General features: G+C 42.2%; 2 protein-coding genes across 2 annotated transcripts; one reads left to right on the top strand and one right to left on the bottom strand.

Moving 5' to 3' along the window:
* Positions 1 to 891: 891 nt before the first annotated feature.
* Positions 892 to 2,052, bottom strand: Tmsb15a (thymosin beta 15a). Its single transcript, XM_035449787.1, has 2 exons — positions 1,953 to 2,052; positions 892 to 1,203 (listed from the first exon to the last, which is right to left on the bottom strand). The coding sequence occupies exons 1-2, from the start codon at positions 2,050 to 2,052 to the stop codon at positions 1,166 to 1,168; spliced, it is 138 nt and encodes a 45-aa protein (XP_035305678.1). The 3' UTR covers positions 892 to 1,165.
* Positions 2,053 to 3,778: 1,726 nt separating this feature from the next.
* On the top strand, positions 3,779 to 19,154 carry LOC100770077 (nuclear RNA export factor 5). Its single transcript, XM_035449714.1, has 19 exons — positions 3,779 to 3,965; positions 12,585 to 12,768; positions 12,995 to 13,124; positions 13,707 to 13,790; positions 13,902 to 14,006; positions 14,127 to 14,207; positions 14,333 to 14,402; positions 14,541 to 14,629; positions 14,747 to 14,854; positions 15,011 to 15,120; positions 16,592 to 16,628; positions 17,000 to 17,062; positions 17,145 to 17,200; positions 17,343 to 17,450; positions 17,571 to 17,629; positions 17,725 to 17,840; positions 17,954 to 17,996; positions 18,539 to 18,611; positions 18,875 to 19,154. The coding sequence occupies exons 1-19, from the start codon at positions 3,779 to 3,781 to the stop codon at positions 19,152 to 19,154; spliced, it is 1,983 nt and encodes a 660-aa protein (XP_035305605.1).
* The last annotated feature ends 404 nt before the right edge of the window (positions 19,155 to 19,558 follow it).

The raw sequence follows: 19,558 nt of genomic DNA, 5'->3' as shown, positions 1-19,558 counted from the left end.
CCTGGAGAGGCTGGGGAATGAGTGGGGGGCAGGGCAGGTGGGTAAGGGGGAGGAGGGTCCAGAAGGGGTAAGTCAGAGTGGGTGTCAGGATAAACCTTCTTGGGGGTAGTGGTCTCCTTGGCTGGTGGCTTGTCATCCTTTAGAGTGAGAACCTGGGAAGTGCATGGGTCCAACATCTGAATTACCCAAGGCTGTAGCCATGGAAGAGGGTTTTGGACCAAGCCCTGCCATACAACGATGTAGGCTTGTTGGTCCAGGTGTCCATAACGAGGAGTCTGAAAAATAACGGCCTTCACAACCTTATTAAGAGAAAGGTTAAAGAACCCTTCTGGCAGCATCCCTTGTTAAAGGACAGCCATTCCAAGGTGCAGAATGTCTGTCATTTTCATTTCTTCACTTCTATAGACTGCTCATGAGCTCGGTCCCTAACATCCATCCAGTGGTCCAAAGTCAAACTAAGAGGGGTGGATACCATTTGTCCCAACTGCCCCCCACTCATAAATACTAGAACCTTTAAAAATTAAAACAAATAAAATGGAGCCAACAAAACGGCTCAACAGGTAAAGATGTTTGTCAATGTTAAAGATCTCAATTTGATCCCCTGAGTTTGGTCCCTGGATCCTGATCCCTGTGGTGGAGGGAAAACCAACTCCTTCAGTTTGTCCTCTGATCTCCACATCATCACTGTGACTCCCACACCCACATAAAATAAATAAATGCATGAAAAAAACAAGAAAATATACCATAGGAATACTAACATAATGACCATATTTATTTTCATTGCTACATTAGAAACAAAAATAAAGTGTGAGAACCTGCAAAAGTCAACAAGTTGAGAATGATGACAAAGCAATGGAGTCACATATTATAGGTTAAAACTGGCTTCCATTATAAAAGGCACAAGGACTACATAAGAACCGTGGTTATTAGTGATGAGATTACTGTCCGTGTCTACTATCTGTAATTGTATGCATCAATGAGGAAGTTTAAAAACTAAGGGAATGCCTGGTACTGATTACAGCTTAACTGGGTACTGATTAACATTTAACTGTAAGGTATAGGTGAGAAACCATTCTCTAGAAACACATAGGTTTACAAAAAAAAAAAAGCCTAAAACCAAGACTGTTAGTCCATGTTGAAGTTTACTTTTTCAAAAGAGATCATTTTATGATTTTTTGGTAAGCTCCTTCTCTTGCTGGATTGCTAGGAAAGAAAAATAGAAAAAAATCATTAGAAGGGATTTTCTTCTTTCTTTTTCTGGCTTTCTTAAAATTAATTTCAGTTTCTTCTAAAATGCTTCACTAAGTCACTGAGTTTTATGCTTATACTTATGCTTCAGTTTTATGCTTATACAACTAGGAAGTTAGATTTTTTCAGATGGTTTTTTTGAATTTTTGAGTTCCCAATTAAAGCTGACAAGACAAAAAGTGCCACTCAGCTTGAAAAGTGCACTTTCAGTTTCTGCAGCAGGCTGGTATTCTGAAGAGCAAACTGATCCTTTGCATTTAGGAAGCTTGAACACACACAAGCCTTTCACTTTACATCTATTTATAGAAGACCAAAACCACAGTTTGCATAATTTTTTATTGATGAGATCATAGATTCAAACTGTTGCAACCTGAAAAATATCTAATTAACATTTATAATAAAATTTAAAAACTGGGCAAAATTGAGACTGATATAGTACCACATCAAATATTCCAAGATTATCTTTAATGTAGCTTTAGTGATTTTGTAAGAAGAAATGAATTTATGATACCATTACTACTGTAACCTAGCATGAAAGCCACATGTATTATCGAAATAAAAAACTATTTGATATTTTAATTCCTGCATTCATGATAATAATTCTATAACTACTGCTTAAATTTTGGCAATAGAACATAGATTTGTTAACTGAATACATCAACTTTCACCACTGTTTCCCTTAACTAGGAACCTTCATGACTTACTTTCCTTTGATGGAAGAGTATTTTTTTCTTCGGTATTAGTTTTCTTCAGTTTTGATCTGTCAAACCTTTGCACTTCTGACAAGTCTGGTCTATCACTCATCTTGACTGAAAGAACAAAAAGTTACCTACTATAACTGTGATCAGATTAAGAATAGGAGTTAAAAATTGAATATTTTTACTATCCATGAATATTTTTCATGGTGATTTTCAACAAGAAAACAACATATCTTAGAAAGTCATGTTTTCTTAGAGTACTCTGATTGCAAAGCATTAGTCCGTTTCTGGTGGCAGTATATGACAGCAGATGAAGATGCCATAGAAACCAAGATACTCTAGAAGCCCGGGGTGGGGTAGAAAAGCCTGACTTTGGGGACTACGAGCATCTTCACCTTCTAGTCAGTTACTTTTAGCGTATTTGGGAAAGGTGGTGAGCATCACACACTGGAAGAGTGGCACACAACACTGTACTAATTGCTATTGAATGTCCAAATCGGCATGTTAAAGCACTACAATAGTGAGGAGGGTTTAACCTTAGTCACTGGCAATTGCAAGTCTCATGACACCTTCTTGTTGCCTTAGTAAACGCACACGGGGGAAAAGCTAATTAGGCACAGCCTCAGAACTTTAGCAGAGTTGGGTAAGCCAAATACAGCTGAGTCCTATTTCCAAATGTAAGAAGGTGGAGCTCTTCAGCGAGTGCCTAGCCTTAGCAGGGGTAGGACACAATCTAGTGACCAGGGTAGACTAGCGAAGCCCTCCTCCTCACCCCATCCCACCCCTAGCTCCAAGCTTCAACGTGTCTCAAACCACCCCCTTAAATCGACAGCATCTTTTTTTGAGGTTTATTTATTTATTATACATACAGTGTTCCCCCTGCATGTACAACTGTAGGCCAGAAGAGGGCACTAAACCTCATTACAGATGGATGTGAGCCGCCTTGTGGTTGCTGTAAATTGAACTCAGGATTTCAGTGCTCTTAACTGCTGAGCTAACTCTCCAGCCCCAATCAATGGTATCTTTTTTTTTTCATTTTTATTATTTGATTTCATTTTACATTCCAACCACAGTTCTCCCTCCCACCCCTCTTGTCTCCTCCCACCCTTCCTCACCTCCCTGCCTGGCCCACTCCCAGTCCACTCCACTTCACAGGTAAGGGCTCCATTGAGAAGTCAAAATAGTATAATACAATGAACAATGAACGAGACTGCCTAGGCGGGGACGGATGCAGTACAAAAGCAATATCTTAATAGAAAGAGCCACTATGGGCTTAGGTAGAAACCTGGTGCTAAGGTAACTCACAAAAATCAACAAGGAGGACCCCATCCAATCAACTGTATCTTAAGGCCCTCCTTTACTGGGTGAATGGCGCCAAGCTCAAAGCTGGGAAAACTGGGATTCACACATTTGTAACTGCAGGGCGGGGGCGGGGGCATTTGCCATTTACAAATAGCTTGTCACTGTCCAGTGCCTAGCCTAAGGGGTAGAAGGACAAGAGCCAGCCCTAGAAGGCTGCTAGCCCCCCACCCCCATCAGACACGTCGCAACTCTCCTCCTGGCTTTTGCCCTTTCCTCAGAGTTGCCTGTCCCCGGGCACCTTCTAATAAGGTGGGAACGCCCAGGATCTCGTTCTGTGTGCTAAGAAGACCTCAACACCAAACACCAGAAACAAAGCTGCAGTGAAGTGGGATTCCAGATGGGATTCCATTAGCCCCAAAGCACTAACCCTTGTGCACCATCTTGCCTGCTACTCTCCTAACCCCCAACCCCCCCATCCCCCAGGCCACAAATTCTCACCTGGCTTGCTTCAAGGAGCACCCACTGGCTAGATGAACAGCTGCGTTTACTACCAGCTTAAGGGGCAAGACTGGAACAAACCAGGACAGCCCCCAAGGTCACAAGCTTCGCCCAGGCCCCGCCCATCCTTCTGTGATTGGATAGATGACCATGATGCCATGACCATGAGCCACCCACAAGCCTCTCTGATTGAACAGCTGTATCCCGGCTTTTACCTTGGTGGGTTCTGGAGTTCGTTCTTTAGGATGTCTGTGCTTATAAAAGTATTTAGACTATGTTTGATGATAAGAACAAAGTCTTTATGATAGTCTCTGCCTCCTTGTACACCAGAAATTAGTCAAGCGTAGTGACACAGTCCTTTAATTTCAGCACACAGGAGGCAGAAGCAGGCAGATATCTGAGAGAGCCTAGCCTGGTCTACAGAGTGATTTTCAGGACAGCCAGAGATAATCTGTCTCAAAAAAAAAAAAAAAACCAAAAAAACCAAAAAAAAAAAAAAACCAAAAACAGAAAAAAAATCCAAATCTTTTCTACTGTATGGGAATTGAGATGAGACAGAAGTCTTTGGGCTATTCATATTTTCTCACAACATTTACTCAATCAAAATTAACTATTAACATTTTTTATATTCTTTTTACTAGCTTAATTAGGGAGGACTGCCCCAGGGGTGATCAAAACTTTGTAATAGCAATTTATTACACATGCATCATACTTGGCTGTACTAATTTTCGTCTTACAAAAATCAGCTCAGAGGAATTGAGCTGATTTCTTATTTCTTATTTCTTAAGTAACCTATGTTCCAGAAAATTATGTTGGAGATTGTATTTTAGGGCATCGTATACCAACTAGAGCCACTTGACTACAGACTATTCAATTTCATAAAAGCAAAATACCATATGTAGTCTTGCACAGTCCTGTACTTTGAGCCATTAAGCTCTAGTATTTCAAGGTGGTTTCTGCAATGGAATAGGAGCAAAGATTTAGGTAAAAGGTAGAACATTAAACTAGATAACAAGGTGGTTAGATATCCAGATTAAATATATTTTACTCCTGGTTGTTTCCTGTTTATATTTTTATTTACTTAATATGTGTAGAAATATTTTGGTCACATGTGAATATGTACACAATGTGCATGCAGAAGCCTCTCTGTGCATCAGATTCCCTGAAACTGGAACTGTGAGAATTGCAAATAGAACTAAATCTTGAAAAAAGAAATAATGTGTTTTAAAATTGAGTTGTGAGTGTGAAGCAGGGATGAGGAGATGGTTCCTTGGGTAAAGGGCTTGCTGCCCTAGAATGAGGACCTGAATTTGAATACCCAGCACCCAGATAAGAGCCAGATGTGAAATAAGTCAGTAACCACAGTGTTGCAAGGGACAGCAGCAGGTGAATTGCAAAGAATCACTGGCCAGAGAATTTAATAAACATCTCTCCTTAACCATAGAAATTAGTTTCAGCAGACCATTGTCTCCACTCTACCTCATCCCATCCCTGTCCCACAATAACTGATTCCAAATCTCACAGGATATCTCTGAGGAAAGTTGTGGAATATTCCTTTACACTGTGTAAATTATGCTGTGATTGATTTAATAAAGAAGCTGACTGCCCAATAGTTGGACAGGATAACATTAGGTGGAAGCCGGGCGTTGGTGGCACACACCTTTAATCCCAGCACTCAGGCAGATCTCTGTGAGTTCGAGGCCAGTCTGGTCTCCAGATCGAGTGCCATGATCGGCTCCAAAGCTACAGAGAGAAACCCTGTCTCAAAACAAACAAACAAAAAGATTAGGTGGGGACACCAGACTAAGGACCCTGGGAAGAAGGGCAGAGTCAGAGGAGTCACTAGGTGGACACAGACAGGAAACACGAGGTGCAAAATGAAAGAGAGGTACCACCACATGGCAGGATGTAGATTAATATAAATGGGTTAATTTAAAATGTAGGAGTTAGCTAGTAACAAGCCTGAGCTGTTGGCAAAACACTTACAATTAATATTAAGTCTCTTTGTGGTTATTGGGGAGCTGGCTGATGGGACAGAAAAGCCCACCTATAGAAAGTGTGTCCCAGGGAGTATATTAAGTAGTATTGGTCTCCTGGTTTTGAAACCTGTCTGTATTGTTTAATAAAGATATTAAATTCAGAAAAATATCTCAACTTTCTTAAACTGTAACCTGGGGATAGCAATCCACTTTACAATCCCTGGGGAGATGGCTCAGTGAGTAAGGTGCACACACAAGTATGAAGACCTAAGTTTGGATGCCCAGCACCCAGGGAAAATCCAGATATGTTGGCTTGTATTTATAACTCTGGCATTGAAAGTGGTGGAGACATTAATTCTAGGGGTTTGCTGGCTAGCATAAACAGCATCTGGGGTCGATGTGCACTCCCTTGTTCAGGCCAACTGTTCCTGTGGGTTTCTCCAACCTGGTACAGACCCCTTCGCTCTTCATTCCTCTCTCTCTTCAACTAAATTCCCGATTTCAGCTCAGTATATATCTGTGGATGTCTGTCTCTGCTTCCATCAGCCACTGGATGAGGACTCTAGGATGGCATAAAGAGAAGTCATCAATCTCATTTTAGGGGAAGGGCTTTTAGGTTATCCTCTCCACCATTGCCTGGATTGTCAGATCGTGTCATCCTGTCTCTGGAGATCTCCCTAGTTCCAGATCTCTTCTGGAACCTATAGTGGCTCCCGCTGATATGGTATCTCTCATCCTGCTCTCTCTCCTCTATTCTTCCCCCAACTCAATAATTCTGCTCCTCCATTTCCTCTCCTCTACTCCTCTTATCTTGCTCTTATTGTGGAAGCTCCCTCTCCCCTACCCTCATGCTCCCAATTAGCTCAGGAGTTCATGCCACTTCCCATTCCTGGGGACCATTTATCCCTTAGAGTCCTTCATGTTTCCTAGTTTCTTTGGTGAAGAGGATTATAGGCTGGTAATCCTTTGCTCTATGTCTAAAATTCATATATGAGTGAGTACATACCATGTTTGTCTTTTTGTGACTGGGTTACCTCACTCAGGATGGTTTCTTCTAGTTCCATCCATTTGCCTGCGAATTTCAAGATTCCATTGCTTTTTTTCTGCTGTGTAGTACTCCATTGTATAAATATACCACATTTTCTCAATCCATTCTTCAGTTGAGGGGCATCTAGGTTGCTTCCAGGTTCTAGCTATTGCAAACAATGCTGCTATGAACATGGTTGAACATATATCCTTGTTGTATGAACATGCACTATTTGGGTATATACCCAAGAGAGGAATGGCTGGATCTTGAGGTAGACTGATTCCCATTTTTCTAAGAAACTGCCATACTGATATCCAGAGTGGTCTTACAAGTTCGCACTCCCACCAGCAATGGAGGAGTGTTCTTTTTCTCCACATCCTCTCCAGCATAGATGGTAACATTCTTGAGTTGTTGAAATGAAGGCACACAGAGTAAGGCAGGAGCATTGAAATTTTGAGACTAGCCTGGACTGTTAGATTTTTGTTTAAATTAAATATAAAGAAAAGGGGGCACAAGATGAGACATAAGACTATGAGACACATTAGACATATTAACCAGTTTATTATAGGCCCGTCAGATTAGGGAGACTAGAGAGAAGAGGGACAGGGTTAATGGCTGACCGCATGGCCAGTCACCATAGAGAGGCAGAGAGCACGTAGGTGGGAGAAAAGAAGAGCAGAGCAGAGAGGAGAGAGAGAAAGAGAGAAAGAGATAGAGATAGAGATATATGGAGAGAGAACATAAATGGGTAGGGGTCTGTCTTTTAAAGGGGTCCTTTACTCCTGCATGCAGACTTAGTTCCCATGGAACCCTGGGCTGACCAGGGTACTGCCTATTCTGCCAGGTAACGGGCGGGCCAGCATAATGCCTGAACCTTTCATGGACTTCATAGTACTGTCTTAAAAACAAACACAAATAAACCAAAGCCAGCCAGGCATAGTGACTCAAATTAATTCCACGACTTAGGAAATATAGACAAGTGGATTTGGGAAAATTAGAGGCCACCTTCATCTACATGGTAAGTTCCAGGACAGCCAAAGTGACGTAGTGAAATACTGCCACTTTTTTTAAAGAATAAGCAAAGCATTCTTTTTTTTAAAGAATAAGCAAAACCAAATATTAGCATGCAGGCAAAATCTCGGACTCCTTCTCCTTCCCCATATGTGTACATGAGTGTGTGTGTTCTATGTGTATACATGTGTGGATATGTTGTGCACTACACGCACACAGGCCTGAAGAGGAGGCTAGGTACCTTGCTCTATCACTCTCATCTGCCCTCTTTGAGACAGGAGCTCTCACTGAACCTGGAGCTAGGCTGCCTATCTGAAGCTGCAATGATGTTTGAGTGTCCACTAACTTCAAATTGCACAGCACAGGGGTTACAGGAACCCTCATGGCCACACTCAACTGTTTACATAGACACCAGGATCTAAACTCAAACTTTTGTGGATGAACAGCAAGGACACTTCAACAACGAGTAATCTCTACAGCTCTCAGTTACAAATTTGTTATGATAAATTCCCAGAAGTGTTTCTGCAAGTTCAGAGGCCTCAAATCATGTAAAATTGCAATAATGGACTATGTCTCAAATATAATTTATCCTGTAAAATTAATACAAGGTAAACTTTTTATTTTTTATGAAGCGAATAAAAATATGAAGGAAAAACTGTTAATGGTTATTACGTTAACATCTACAATTTTGTTCTGCTTCTCTCCTCCCATCTTTATTATTGTGCAAGTGTGCATGTGGGCGTGTTGCAAAACACACAGGGAAAGAAAGGTTAGAAGTGGGTATTGCTCTACAAATTCCAGGTTGTGAGAAACTGTCTCAAAAAACAACTTAGAGAGGGATAGTTAAAGACAACAGGAGAAAGCCTGGTGGCAGTTATGGCGCACGCCTTTAATCCCAGCGCTCCAGAAGCAGGGGCAGGAAGATCTCTGGGAGGTCAATGCCAGCCTACTCTACAGAGCACGTTCTAGGATAGCCAGGGATACACAGAGAAACCCTATGCCAAACAACCAAAATCAAAAAAACAAGCTGAGGCTGGAGAGATGTCTCCTCAGTTAAGAGCACTTATCGCTCTTGTAAGAGAATCTGGGGTCCGTCCTCTGTACTTACGTGGTGGTTCATAACAATCTGTAATTCTAGTTCCATGGGGCCCTTCAACCCTCTTCTGACTTCTGACGGCGCCAGGTACTTCTGAATCACCCGGGTTAAACTCCTGCACCTCATTAAACCATCACAATTTGGGGGAGCAAAAGCAGCAGGTAATGCTGTAGTTAGGCTTCAGTTCCACGAAAGTGTGTAGTCATCTGACACAGCCAGGCAGAAATTCCAGACCTCCGGACTGTATGGAATCACCTTTGCAGGCCTCCTGAATATAAAGAAAAGCCTTTGCATACTATAAGAACGACCTTTGTGGACCTTCATGCTGTAAAAAAAAAAAAAATACTACCTTTGTTGAGCCGCTGAAACTAAAGATCTACCCATGCAGCACCCCTGAATGTAACGAACTACGTCTGCAAGAGTTGTAGAAGTCTCGCAGGATGTTCCATTGCCAGCAAACATAGGGGGTTTAAGAACAGAAAGTTACATTTTTCTACTCCCCCCACCTCGTGCATCGATCTTGGAGACGGCATTTCCTGTAAGGGTTCTATTTTCTTTGTGCGTCTCCTAGGAAGTGGTTGGAGCCAACCGTTGTTCCTTGTCAACTTCATGGGTCTCTAAGGCGCCAGATCCTGATTACAGTTTCTCCTATGGAAACTCCGTGAGGACGTTCTGTCGTGTAGAGTCCCCGCCCTCAGAAACCACCCATGGGTGAGTTACTCAAGCTTGAGGCAGAGACAATTCTGCTTCCCCTTTCCCACTATCAAGATACCTTAGAAAATGGGAACGCATGTGGTGAGGGTGCAGGCTTGTTGTTTATGACTCATAGAGACCTAGTGAAGCTGGGTAGATTATCGTGGGAAAACTTTCCTCCTGTATCTAGGGTCACGGTCACGGTCACGGCCAGAGTCATGGCTGAGCTGAGCTATTTTCTTCGGGCTTAAAGGAAAGGTTTGAGACATTTTCTTTTCTCAAGCCTGCTTTTGAAGCTGAAAATTGTTTGCCAGCTGCGGCGTGGGGGGTTGGGGGACCTGCGGTGAGGTGTGGGGACGTGGCTGGTAGTAAACTAAAATTAATGTTCATAGTGCGGGTAATAGAGGGACGTGGAACACACAGTCACCTTTGAATCTTCGCTGCCACAATTACAAATTTACCAGTTACAAAAGGTAAACTTTTGGCCCAGCTGACCATCTATTCTAAAACGTCGCCTTGTTCACTTGAGGATATCTGTTTCGAATATTATTCCTGTTTGAATTTCAAAGCTTAACTGCAGCAGGCTTGGGTTTCATTTTGCTCCTGCCCCACTGTGTCTTTTTTTTTAATTTCTCAAATATTTGATCTTGAAATACTGTTTTGACACCGTTCTCCTACCTATTTTAAGGACTTTAACATGTTTTATTTGCTTACCCTTTTAATTTTACCTCATCTTATTGTGAATCATTTATTTAATTTATCTATTCATGTACCTTATTCTGAACTTTTTCTTGAACTTCTTTCCAAATCCCCCTTCATTTTCTCTTTTACTGTGTCTGTTCTTAATTTCTGATATCACATTTTTGAGTTCTCAGAATTCTGCCCTTTTTATGTATTTTTCAGTTGTTGGCTAAAGATTTCGACCATTATTGTCAATTTTAATGTCATTAGCTGGTTTTCCTGCTTAGCTTTTAATTGTTCATTTATTTGGGGGGGAGGTTGTTGTCGTTTTTAATATTTATTTATTTACTGTACATACAGTGTTCTGTCTGCCTGTTTGCCTGCATGACAGAAGAGGGCACCACATCTCATTACAGATGATTGTGGGCCACCATGTGGTGCTGGGAATTGAACTCAGGACCTCTGGAACAGCAACCAGTGCCCTTTAACCTCTGAACCATGTCTCCAGACCTCTGTGTGTGTGTGTGTGTGTGTGTGTGTGTGTGTGTGTGTGTGTGTGTGTGTGTGTGTTCTTTTTTGGTTTTTGTTTTTTTGACACAGGGGTTCTCTGTGCAGCTTTGGAGCCTGTCCTGGAACTGGTTCTGTAGACCAGTCTGGCCTTGAACTCAGAGATCTGCCTTCCTCTGTCTCCTGAGTGCTGAGATTAAAGGCATGTGCCACCACCTCATGGCATTAATTGTAAGCATTTCAAAGGCTCAGATGGGATTGGACGAGGAGGGATTCTGGCACTCGGGAGCCACAGAATACTGAGTGTTACAGCTCAGATGGAAAGGTGTTCTGGCAATCAGCAACCAAGGAATACCACAGTCGCAGTAAGCATAGCAGCTTGGTAGTCCTGCTTAAGGAACAGGCTTCCCTGGTGTATCAGCTCAGCTCAGACAGGAGAAGGAGAAGACAGGAGAAGGTTTCCCCCAGAGAGTGGAGTGTAGCAACTTTGCTTTGCCAGAGCAAGGTTTAACCAGTGGGTTGTCTCTGTTCTGGTGAAGGATGAAGTCATCTCCTTACAGGGGAGAATTTTGTCATTTGCTAACAAGCAAGCAAGCAAAAACTGTCTGCTGCTGCCACTCACTGTTGCTGTCATGGGGAGCAGAACTAGGCCTAACTGCTGGCGTGAGGACTATACGAACCCTGAGTTGCAAGGTTTCTAAAAGGCCAGACCTTAAAACCATATGCACACAGCTCCATTACCACCAGTATAGCCAGTAGGCACTCAAATGTCACAGATAGAATCAGGACTAAAAATTCAGCTATGACCCATCAGATTCAGAACATTTTTACATAAATGTTTTTGATTACACTAATTATACTTCCTATTTCTTCTTGATTTGAAAATTTTGTAGTTTGTATGTGTTCAGAAATTTACCCTTTTCTTCTAGGTTTTCCAGTTTGGGGTATATAATTATAGTATTTTCTTAAGCTCATTTGAATTTCAGTTCTAATGTCTTATTTTTCATTTCTCTTTTTATTTAGTTAGTTATTTGTCAGTTCTTAGGTCTTTTTTCTTTGTTAGTCTAGCTAAATATTTATCAGCTATATACTTTCAAAAACCCAACTGGGGGGCGGATGGAGAGATGGATTGGGAGATTAAGAGCATTGGCTGCTCTTCCAGAGGTTCTGAGTTTGATGCCCAGAAACCACCTGGTGACTTACAACTATCTATAATGATATCTGGTGCTCTCTTCTGGTATGCAGCCAGAACACTGAATACATAATAAATAAATAAATCTTTTTTTTTAAAAAAGCTCAGCTCTTTTTAAACTGATTTCTTGTTTTTATCACATGTCAAATCTTTTTATTTTATTATTAACTATAATTTTTCATTTATTTTACATGCCAGTGGCAGTTTCCCCTCCCTCATTTCCTTCTAGTCCCTCACCCCGACTCCCTTGTGCCCCCCAATCCATTCCTCCTCTGTTTCTATTCAGAAAGGGCAGGCCTTCCATGGGTATCAACAAAGCTTGGCATATCAAGTTGAGGTACAGCTAAGCTCCTCCCATTGTATTAAAACGGGGCAAGGCAACACAGTATAGGGAATAGGTTCCCAAAAGCCAGCCCAAGTGTTAGGTTCAGGCCCTTCTTCCACAGCTACAAGTCCCAAAGGTAGATTTAAATTGATTTTCTACATTACTTTCTAAATTTTTATTTTTATTTGTGTTCTAATCTTTAAAGTTTCCTTTCACTGACTTTGATTTTGGTTTATAGTTGCTTTGTTTTTACTTATTGCTTTTTGAAACTGTTGAGTGTAACTAATCAATGTGTGCTTAAATTTGCATCTTTCTTCTCAATTCCAGAACAAAATTATGAGAAAATCCCTTTCCAAGAACACGAGAAAGATATGGGTACTTCCCAGGAAAGTTCTAGTAAAGAGAGCCTTTATGATGGATATTATGGGGACAATCTTCTACTTTCACAACTCCAGGACAATGATGGAAACATTCAGATAAAGTATGGTTATGATTATCCTCAAGTACTAGAGTAAGTAATATAGACAACCTGTCTTGCATATATTATCCCTTGGATTGTACAACTTTCCCAGTCTGTAATTTTTCTCTGATTTCAAAAAAAATGACTAGTGATGGAAGTCCTACTTAGAGAGCTTAGAGAGTGGTTTATCAGTGAATTAAGATTGGTCTTTTTGAATAGAATTGTGACAATTCTAAGTACTTATAGATAGTTCTTTCTATCCATTTCTACAAAACAGCTCATCTACCTTCCCAGTCCAAGAAGATGATGGTACATGTTATGCTGCATGCCAATATATAAATTTTTCAGAGGACGAATGGAATGATAGCATAGAGGACGAAGCCTTTGAGGGCTGGTTCAAGATCACAGTGAGTGTACTCATAGGTGACTAGTGTGCCAGGGAGGCAGGTCAGGTTGTGTTACTTTGATCACATTTATGAGTAGATTTAGAAAAAGGAATAAAAAGACAACAGACTGTGAACAAGAAAGTAAGATCATAGGAGGAAGGCAAAAGTGGAGATGACTTCAAAGAGCATGGAGAAGCTCCCCACCAGTTATCTCAACATGATTCAAACTGAGATTTTTGAGAGCTCTGAAATCTCTGGCAACCAGCTAAGTCTTACATAGTTGGGAATCACCTACAAGCTTATAAAAGCTTATAAAGGTGAGGTAGGTTTTGAATAACTGGATTTTATTGTTTAGAATATAAACATTGAAATATAGAGAAAGGGCAATTTAGGATAGCCACACAGAGAAAGAAAGAAACTTGGGAAGGAGGGAGAGAAAGGGAAGGAAGGAAGAAAGGAAGGAAGGAAGGAAGGACAACTTGTACAAATTGTCTACACATTACAAGTCTTTTCAAAGAAGTAGATCAGGATAAAACATTGCATTTGATCTGTGTTCTTAGAACCACATTTCTTTTCTCTAGTATTCCTTGTTTTTGCCTACAGATTCCAAATGGGAGAAAGTACAACAAGATGTGGATAATAAATTTACTCCAGAGCCATTGCAGTGTGGCCTTCACACCAGTTGATGTAAGAGACAACTTTGGATCCCAGTGTGTGCACATAGGAGATAAAGAGAGGTCAGGGTCACTACAGGATGCTTGCCTCCAGAATCATTGATGCTGTCTTCATTCCTTATAGTTCCAGTACATCAGAAACCGGATACAGTTCTTTGTTCAAAATGCTCAAAGTGCCTTTGAATTGATGAATATAAACTTCCAGATACGTGATGAGGAAAACAGAAAGGTTGGTGTTGATGGAGTTCCTTTTAACTACTTGTTGCATAGATGAAGCCAGGCCAGGGATGAATAAGTCTGTCTCTAGGACTGGAAGTCCTGATGCTTATCCTACGCTCCCTTCACACAGATCTCTATCTGTGTTTGTTCATCTACCGGGCCTGCATCTGTGCAGTATAAGTTAACACCAGGACAGATGGAGATCCTAAAAGTAAGTCAGACTCGACACACATTGCTTTCACTTCCTAGTTCCCCTCCCTTTCCCCCACTCAATGAAGTACTTGTCACCAAGACCCCAGAGCCTCAGAGCCACTCTCTTCATATCTGTCTCGGCAGCGGAGCATGATGAAACGATATGATGTGTCCCGTAAATCTCTGTCTCTCAAGAAGCTTCGCTTTGACCCAGGTAAGACTGGCAGCAGTAATTGTAGGTCAAGGGTCTTCTAAAAGGAAGACCATGGTAACGAGAGAAGGGGTCTGCACTGGTGCTGGTCCAGAAAGACCTCTCTTTACCTACTAATTACTTCTGCTCCACTTCCTGAAGACTTAATGGATCATGGGCTTGACATATTTCTGAACAGAAGAAGCTGCATGGCAGCCATGCTTCAGATCATCCAAGTGGATTTCCCTGAGGTGAGGCCATAGAGCCATGTGTGATATTTGGTGTAGGGCTGGATGGGTCAGGGTGTAGGGAGCTTTGTCTTTGAGGAACTGTATAGTAATGATTATCCTAAATATTGCTCCCCAAAGCTATTGTCCTTGAACTTGAGCAACAACAAAATATGCTGGCTGGATGGCCTGTCTGAATTAATAGAGAAGGCCCCCCAAGTCAAGATTCTGAACCTTTCAAAAAATGTGGTAAGAGAATGAGATTTGGGCTGTGGGTGGAAGGTAGTGTGCACTGTGATGTGTGACTACAAGAGACAGGAAAGGTTCCTCTGTGTGAAGGTGCTGCGTCCTAGATATATGTCTTTTCATGGAACATCTTTACCAGTTCTCCACATTATTTCTCAGCTAAGAACAGCATGGGAGTTGGAGAAGATGAAGGGGCTGAAGCTAAAAGAGCTGTGGCTAGAAGGGAACCCCATGTGCAGCACCTTCGCAGACAATTCGGCCTATGTAAGGTACATCATGGCAGCTGGCACCTTCCCCTTCGCAGACTCCTTGTCTCCTGGTGGCCCGAGACACACTCTGTGGGGAGAGAGGAATCAAATCTCCAAGCAATTTGATTCCTCTCTCCCCTGTCTCTGTACCCAGCGGTGCTCACAGGCCTCCTTTGATTCTGTTCTTCATGCCCCGTCTCACCTGGTGTGGGCGGCATTTCCCTTATGTGGGTCTTTGGCCTCCTCCAGAAGGCCCTGCCTTGCCTCATCTCAGTAGCACCAGGTCTCCTCTCCGGTCCTGAGAGGAGCCTCCAGATCTTGTTCCTGAATGGTTCCCTCTTCTGTCCCAGGCTGCCCTAGAGGTTGTCCTGCCCCAGGCTGAGGTGCTGGGTGATGCTGATGTGGACATCACTTCCTCTGGACTACTGCTGGGATCTCTGTCTTCCTTGGGGGGAAACCTTGGCTCTCTTAATCAGGGATCCAGGAGTGGGCCGTGACTGAAGGCTTCCTGGAGCAGGGATGGGAGGCAGAATGCAGAAGAGGTTGAGGAGACAGAAGGACTGGCCTCCCTGATGCCTCCACCCCTCCTTTCTTCCCTGCCTATACCCATGCACCAACCTACCCATCATTCCTAGCATATAAGAGGAGCCTTGGGTAGCCTAAGGCAAGTACCTTGATTCCTTGGATAGGACCCACATTTAGGCAGGCACAGGTGCACAGGAGTCTTCAGGAGAGAACCAAGTAATTATAATTGGAGGCCTTAGGGCTTCCATCCCTTGCTGAGCTGGGGACTCACTAATATTTCTTCTGCTTCTGGGGAATGACTCTTGCCTCCAGGGATGCTCTTTGTCCTCAGCTCACTCAGGAAAATTATAGGCTTGTGTGTCCCTCCAGGCTCAGTAGGGTGCCTGTTTTCATTCCTGCTTTGGGTTTGTGGACCAGTCAAGCAGTTTTGAAGGAAAGTAGCCTTTTGTCCTATATTACTCCAAATCTGCTGCCCCAGGCTAGACAGAACATCTGCCATTCCCTTTGTATTGTTTCTTCTGTCTCCTTTGACTTTATTCTCCTATGTTTCCCTCATGTCTCCTTCACCGTTCCTCCCTTACCATCCATTTCTGTTACCATCTACCATCCCCTGCCATCTCCTTGCCTCTTGAGCCATGCCTCCCTGAACTCCATTTCCCAACATTTCAAAGAATCCTGGCCACCTGGCAAGGTGACAGGGCCCTAAGCTCCAGTCTTATGCCCTGCTCCCTTAAAGGTCATCTCTGAAGATTCTGAGGAAAAGGAGGGAGGCAGGGAGAGGAGGAAGCCCTGGACCCTGGGTTCCCAATGTGGCTCCTTGTGACCAGTGCAGTGTGGGTGGGAGTTACCCAGGCATGGGAGGCAGGAAAGGTGAGGAGAACAAGAGGGAGAGCCAGGGACAGATGGAAGAAATGTTACTAAGACTTGAACTCTCAGTCACTTCTTGTGGCTTTTGGTTTTCCAACAGTGCTGTTCTGAACTGTTTCCCGGAGTTGTTATGCCTGGTAAGGTCCTAGCTTCATCATTTGTCTTCCTCTTCTTTAAATACAAGACCTCAATTCTTGTTCCCAAGCCCTTCGTGTCTTTCTGGGTAACATGTGTGTTTCAGACTAATATTTAAGTGCTATGGATTATTGAAAGAAAAGAAAACATAGATCTTTTCCTTAAGGGATGGGAAAATTCTATAAGCGGAGAATGATGGAAGCAGGAGAAAGGGGAAGATATCTTTCAGACATCCACTGTAATCTCACAGCCTATGCTATTTCTTGGGCCATTTCACACCTGGCTCTTATCCTGTCTTTGGTCTGTTTAGCTCCTTGGGAAGCATCATATGCCAAGTCCCCCATCTCTTCTCCTAACTTCTTCTTTCCTGCAGGATGGCTTCAAATTATTCCCAACAGTTGACACCTACACTTTGGCAATAATAAAACCACGACAGGTGAGGAGGGACCATCAAGAAACAAAGAGTTGCAAGGGAGGATTTTGTCAGCCACATAGTTTAAAAGTACCTTTCATTTCAGGAAACCTACAGAGGATCTGAAAGTCTGAAGGATCTGATCGTGCAATTTATGCTTCAGTGAGTTACCCCAGCAGTCTGAGAAAGTAGGAGGCCAGGCTGGGCTGGGCTGTCTTAGCACAAGCTTGTGTATAAGAGTTTTCAGGTATCATTTGGGACTTGTACTAGAGGTAGCCTGTCCCCTTTGCTGTACTTCCCACAGGTATTACTTGATCTATGACTATGGTGACCGACGCAATCTCCTCACTGCTTACCATGCAGAAGCCTGCTTCTCCCTGACCATTACTTCCAACTCTGACAAGCCAAACATGTGAGTATCACAGACAAAGCTTTATCCTGCAACAGGATTTAAAAAAAAACACTTTTAGTATGGGGAGGGATGAAAACACCAATAATGACTGTAATACGCTCTTGTTCTTTTTTCTGCTAGGAGAACTTTAGAAGAATACTTCAAGGATAGTAGGAATATGAAGAAGATCAAGGACTCCTGTAAGGATGTAATGAAGTGGTAAAGAAGGCAATGAAATGGTCCAAGACCCAGTGAGGTATAATGACTACCATCTTTGCCTCTCTACTTTATACAGTTTTGCGGATGCAGCTGCTGAAGCACAAAAAATGTAACATTGTGACCTGCCTTCATGAACTGCCAAAGACTCAGCACGATTTAACTTCCTGTGTAGTAGACATTTGTGCCCAGACAGTAAGTACCTGTTTCTTCTCTTAGGCAGGACCAGAAAGGTACAAGTAAGTAAGTTTTGGAAGAATGGTCAAAGCCGTAGTTTACCATTTTCTTTCTTTTTTTTTTTTTTTCAGGAAAAAATGATCTGCTTTTCCGTCAACGGGGTGTTCAAAGAAAGTAAGTGTAGAATCTTCTTATTAGAGAGTTTTGGGGGCTCCTTTTTCTTGGTAGAGGTTTCTACCAGAACCTTCCCAGCTGCCCCCCATTCCCTTTTCATTCTCTTCTTTTCCTTACTGATTCATTGTTTCCAACATGTTTTCCACCATATCTGTCTGCCCTGCACACTCCAGGCATTAGGGCTATAGAGTTAGATTGCTTTCATTTCAAGTCTTTCCTTGCTGAACTATGACCTGTTAACCCATTATTTTCCCCATTTCCCCAAAGTGGTTAATAATAGCCACTCCTTAACTAGGAATAAACTGGATTGATTTGTCACGGAAACTAGTCTACATTAAGAGGGACCTTGCATGGAAAACTGAGTATTCCTATTATTTCTCTTTGTGCCTGAAAATTCCTCCTGACTGTTCGTGAAAAGTGTCCCAGTCAAGCTTCCTTCTGGGTGCCCCAGATTATCTGATCAGGCCCTCATTGGGGAGTAGTGTGTGAGTTTTTAAATCATGTACACCCACAATGGGTTTGTTTCTTTGTTGCCATTGAAGTGGAAGGAACGTCTAAGGGATGCATTCGTGCCTTTACCCGGACATTCATCTTAACTGCTGGCAGACATTTCAGGTGAGTTATGTTGTGGATGGCTCTAGAAATACCCATTCAACCTTAAGCCAGTGGGGCATTAGCATACTCTTGGGAAATTCTCAATAGCATAGAGTACAAACAGCTAGATCTAAGAAGTTGTCTCAGTAAGTGATTGTGAGCATGGATTGATTTTTTTTTCTTCACACTCACTAATTAGCTGTGTGACCTTGGGCAAGTTATAAGTCTTCTCTGTGAGTTCAGTGTTCTCTGAAAATGTGCCAGTGGACACTTCTTTTGAAAAGTGTAAACAATCGAGAGTTAGGTCTACGGTTTAATGAAGCTGGCAGGCAATCTTTCAAAGGGTATTCCTATGACAGAGGAAATGGATATCAGCTAATGAAGTATGGAAACAGAGGAGGGGTTTGCTCTTCCAGGCTTTGCATTGTGAATGATGAGATGATTCTCAGGAATGCCACTGCTCAAGAGACCAAGAAGGCCTTCTCTACCACCATGCCCACAATCGTCTATGCCAAGGGTCATCAGCAGATGAAGGATTTCCCCACCTGGACTGATTTGACGTGAGTTCTGGGAATTGCTGGCGATATCCTGAGTTAAAAGAAGTAGAGATTTAATAGACATTTACAGCTCTTCAGATGTTGTGAAGCCAAGTAATGAACCAAAATGTTAAAAATATGCATTAATTTTATAGTGATGTTATAAGCAATTTAAAACAATGTAATGTTCATATCAGACAGTGTGATATTCTGTGTCAAATTATAGGAAAAACATTAGGAGGGATTATAAATAGATGCATCAGCCTTATTTCAGGGTTCAAAAATCTATATACAAAATTCAGTTGTATTACTTTATTCCAGCTATGAACAATTAAAAGTAAGTTTAGAAACCAATTCCATTTGCAATATCATGAAAAAGAAACATACCCAGGGACACGCTTATTAGCAAAGATGTTAAAAATACTACAAAAA

Source organism: Cricetulus griseus, chromosome X, assembly GCF_003668045.3.
Source record: "Cricetulus griseus strain 17A/GY chromosome X, alternate assembly CriGri-PICRH-1.0, whole genome shotgun sequence".
In the NCBI taxonomy this organism is placed as follows: Eukaryota; Metazoa; Chordata; class Mammalia; order Rodentia; family Cricetidae; genus Cricetulus; species Cricetulus griseus.
The sequence above is the reverse complement of the archived record's forward strand: the minus strand, read 5'-3'. Positions and strand labels throughout refer to the sequence as shown.

Coding starts and splice junctions, on each gene's coding strand:
- LOC100770077 (XM_035449714.1), top strand. CDS start 3,779: ATGAACAGCTGCGTTTACTACCAGCTTAAGGGGCAAGACTGGAACAAA. Junction 12,769..12,994: donor GATTATCCTCAAGTACTAGA/GTAAGTAATATA, acceptor TCTACAAAACAG/CTCATCTACCTTCCCAGTCC. Junction 15,121..16,591: donor GACAATTCGGCCTATGTAAG/GTACATCATGGC, acceptor GTTTTCCAACAG/TGCTGTTCTGAACTGTTTCC.
- Tmsb15a (XM_035449787.1), bottom strand. CDS start 2,052: ATGAGTGATAGACCAGACTTGTCAGAAGTGCAAAGGTTTGACAGATCA. Junction 1,204..1,952: donor TACTCTTCCATCAAAGGAAA/GTAAGTCATGAA, acceptor TTTCTTTCCTAG/CAATCCAGCAAGAGAAGGAG.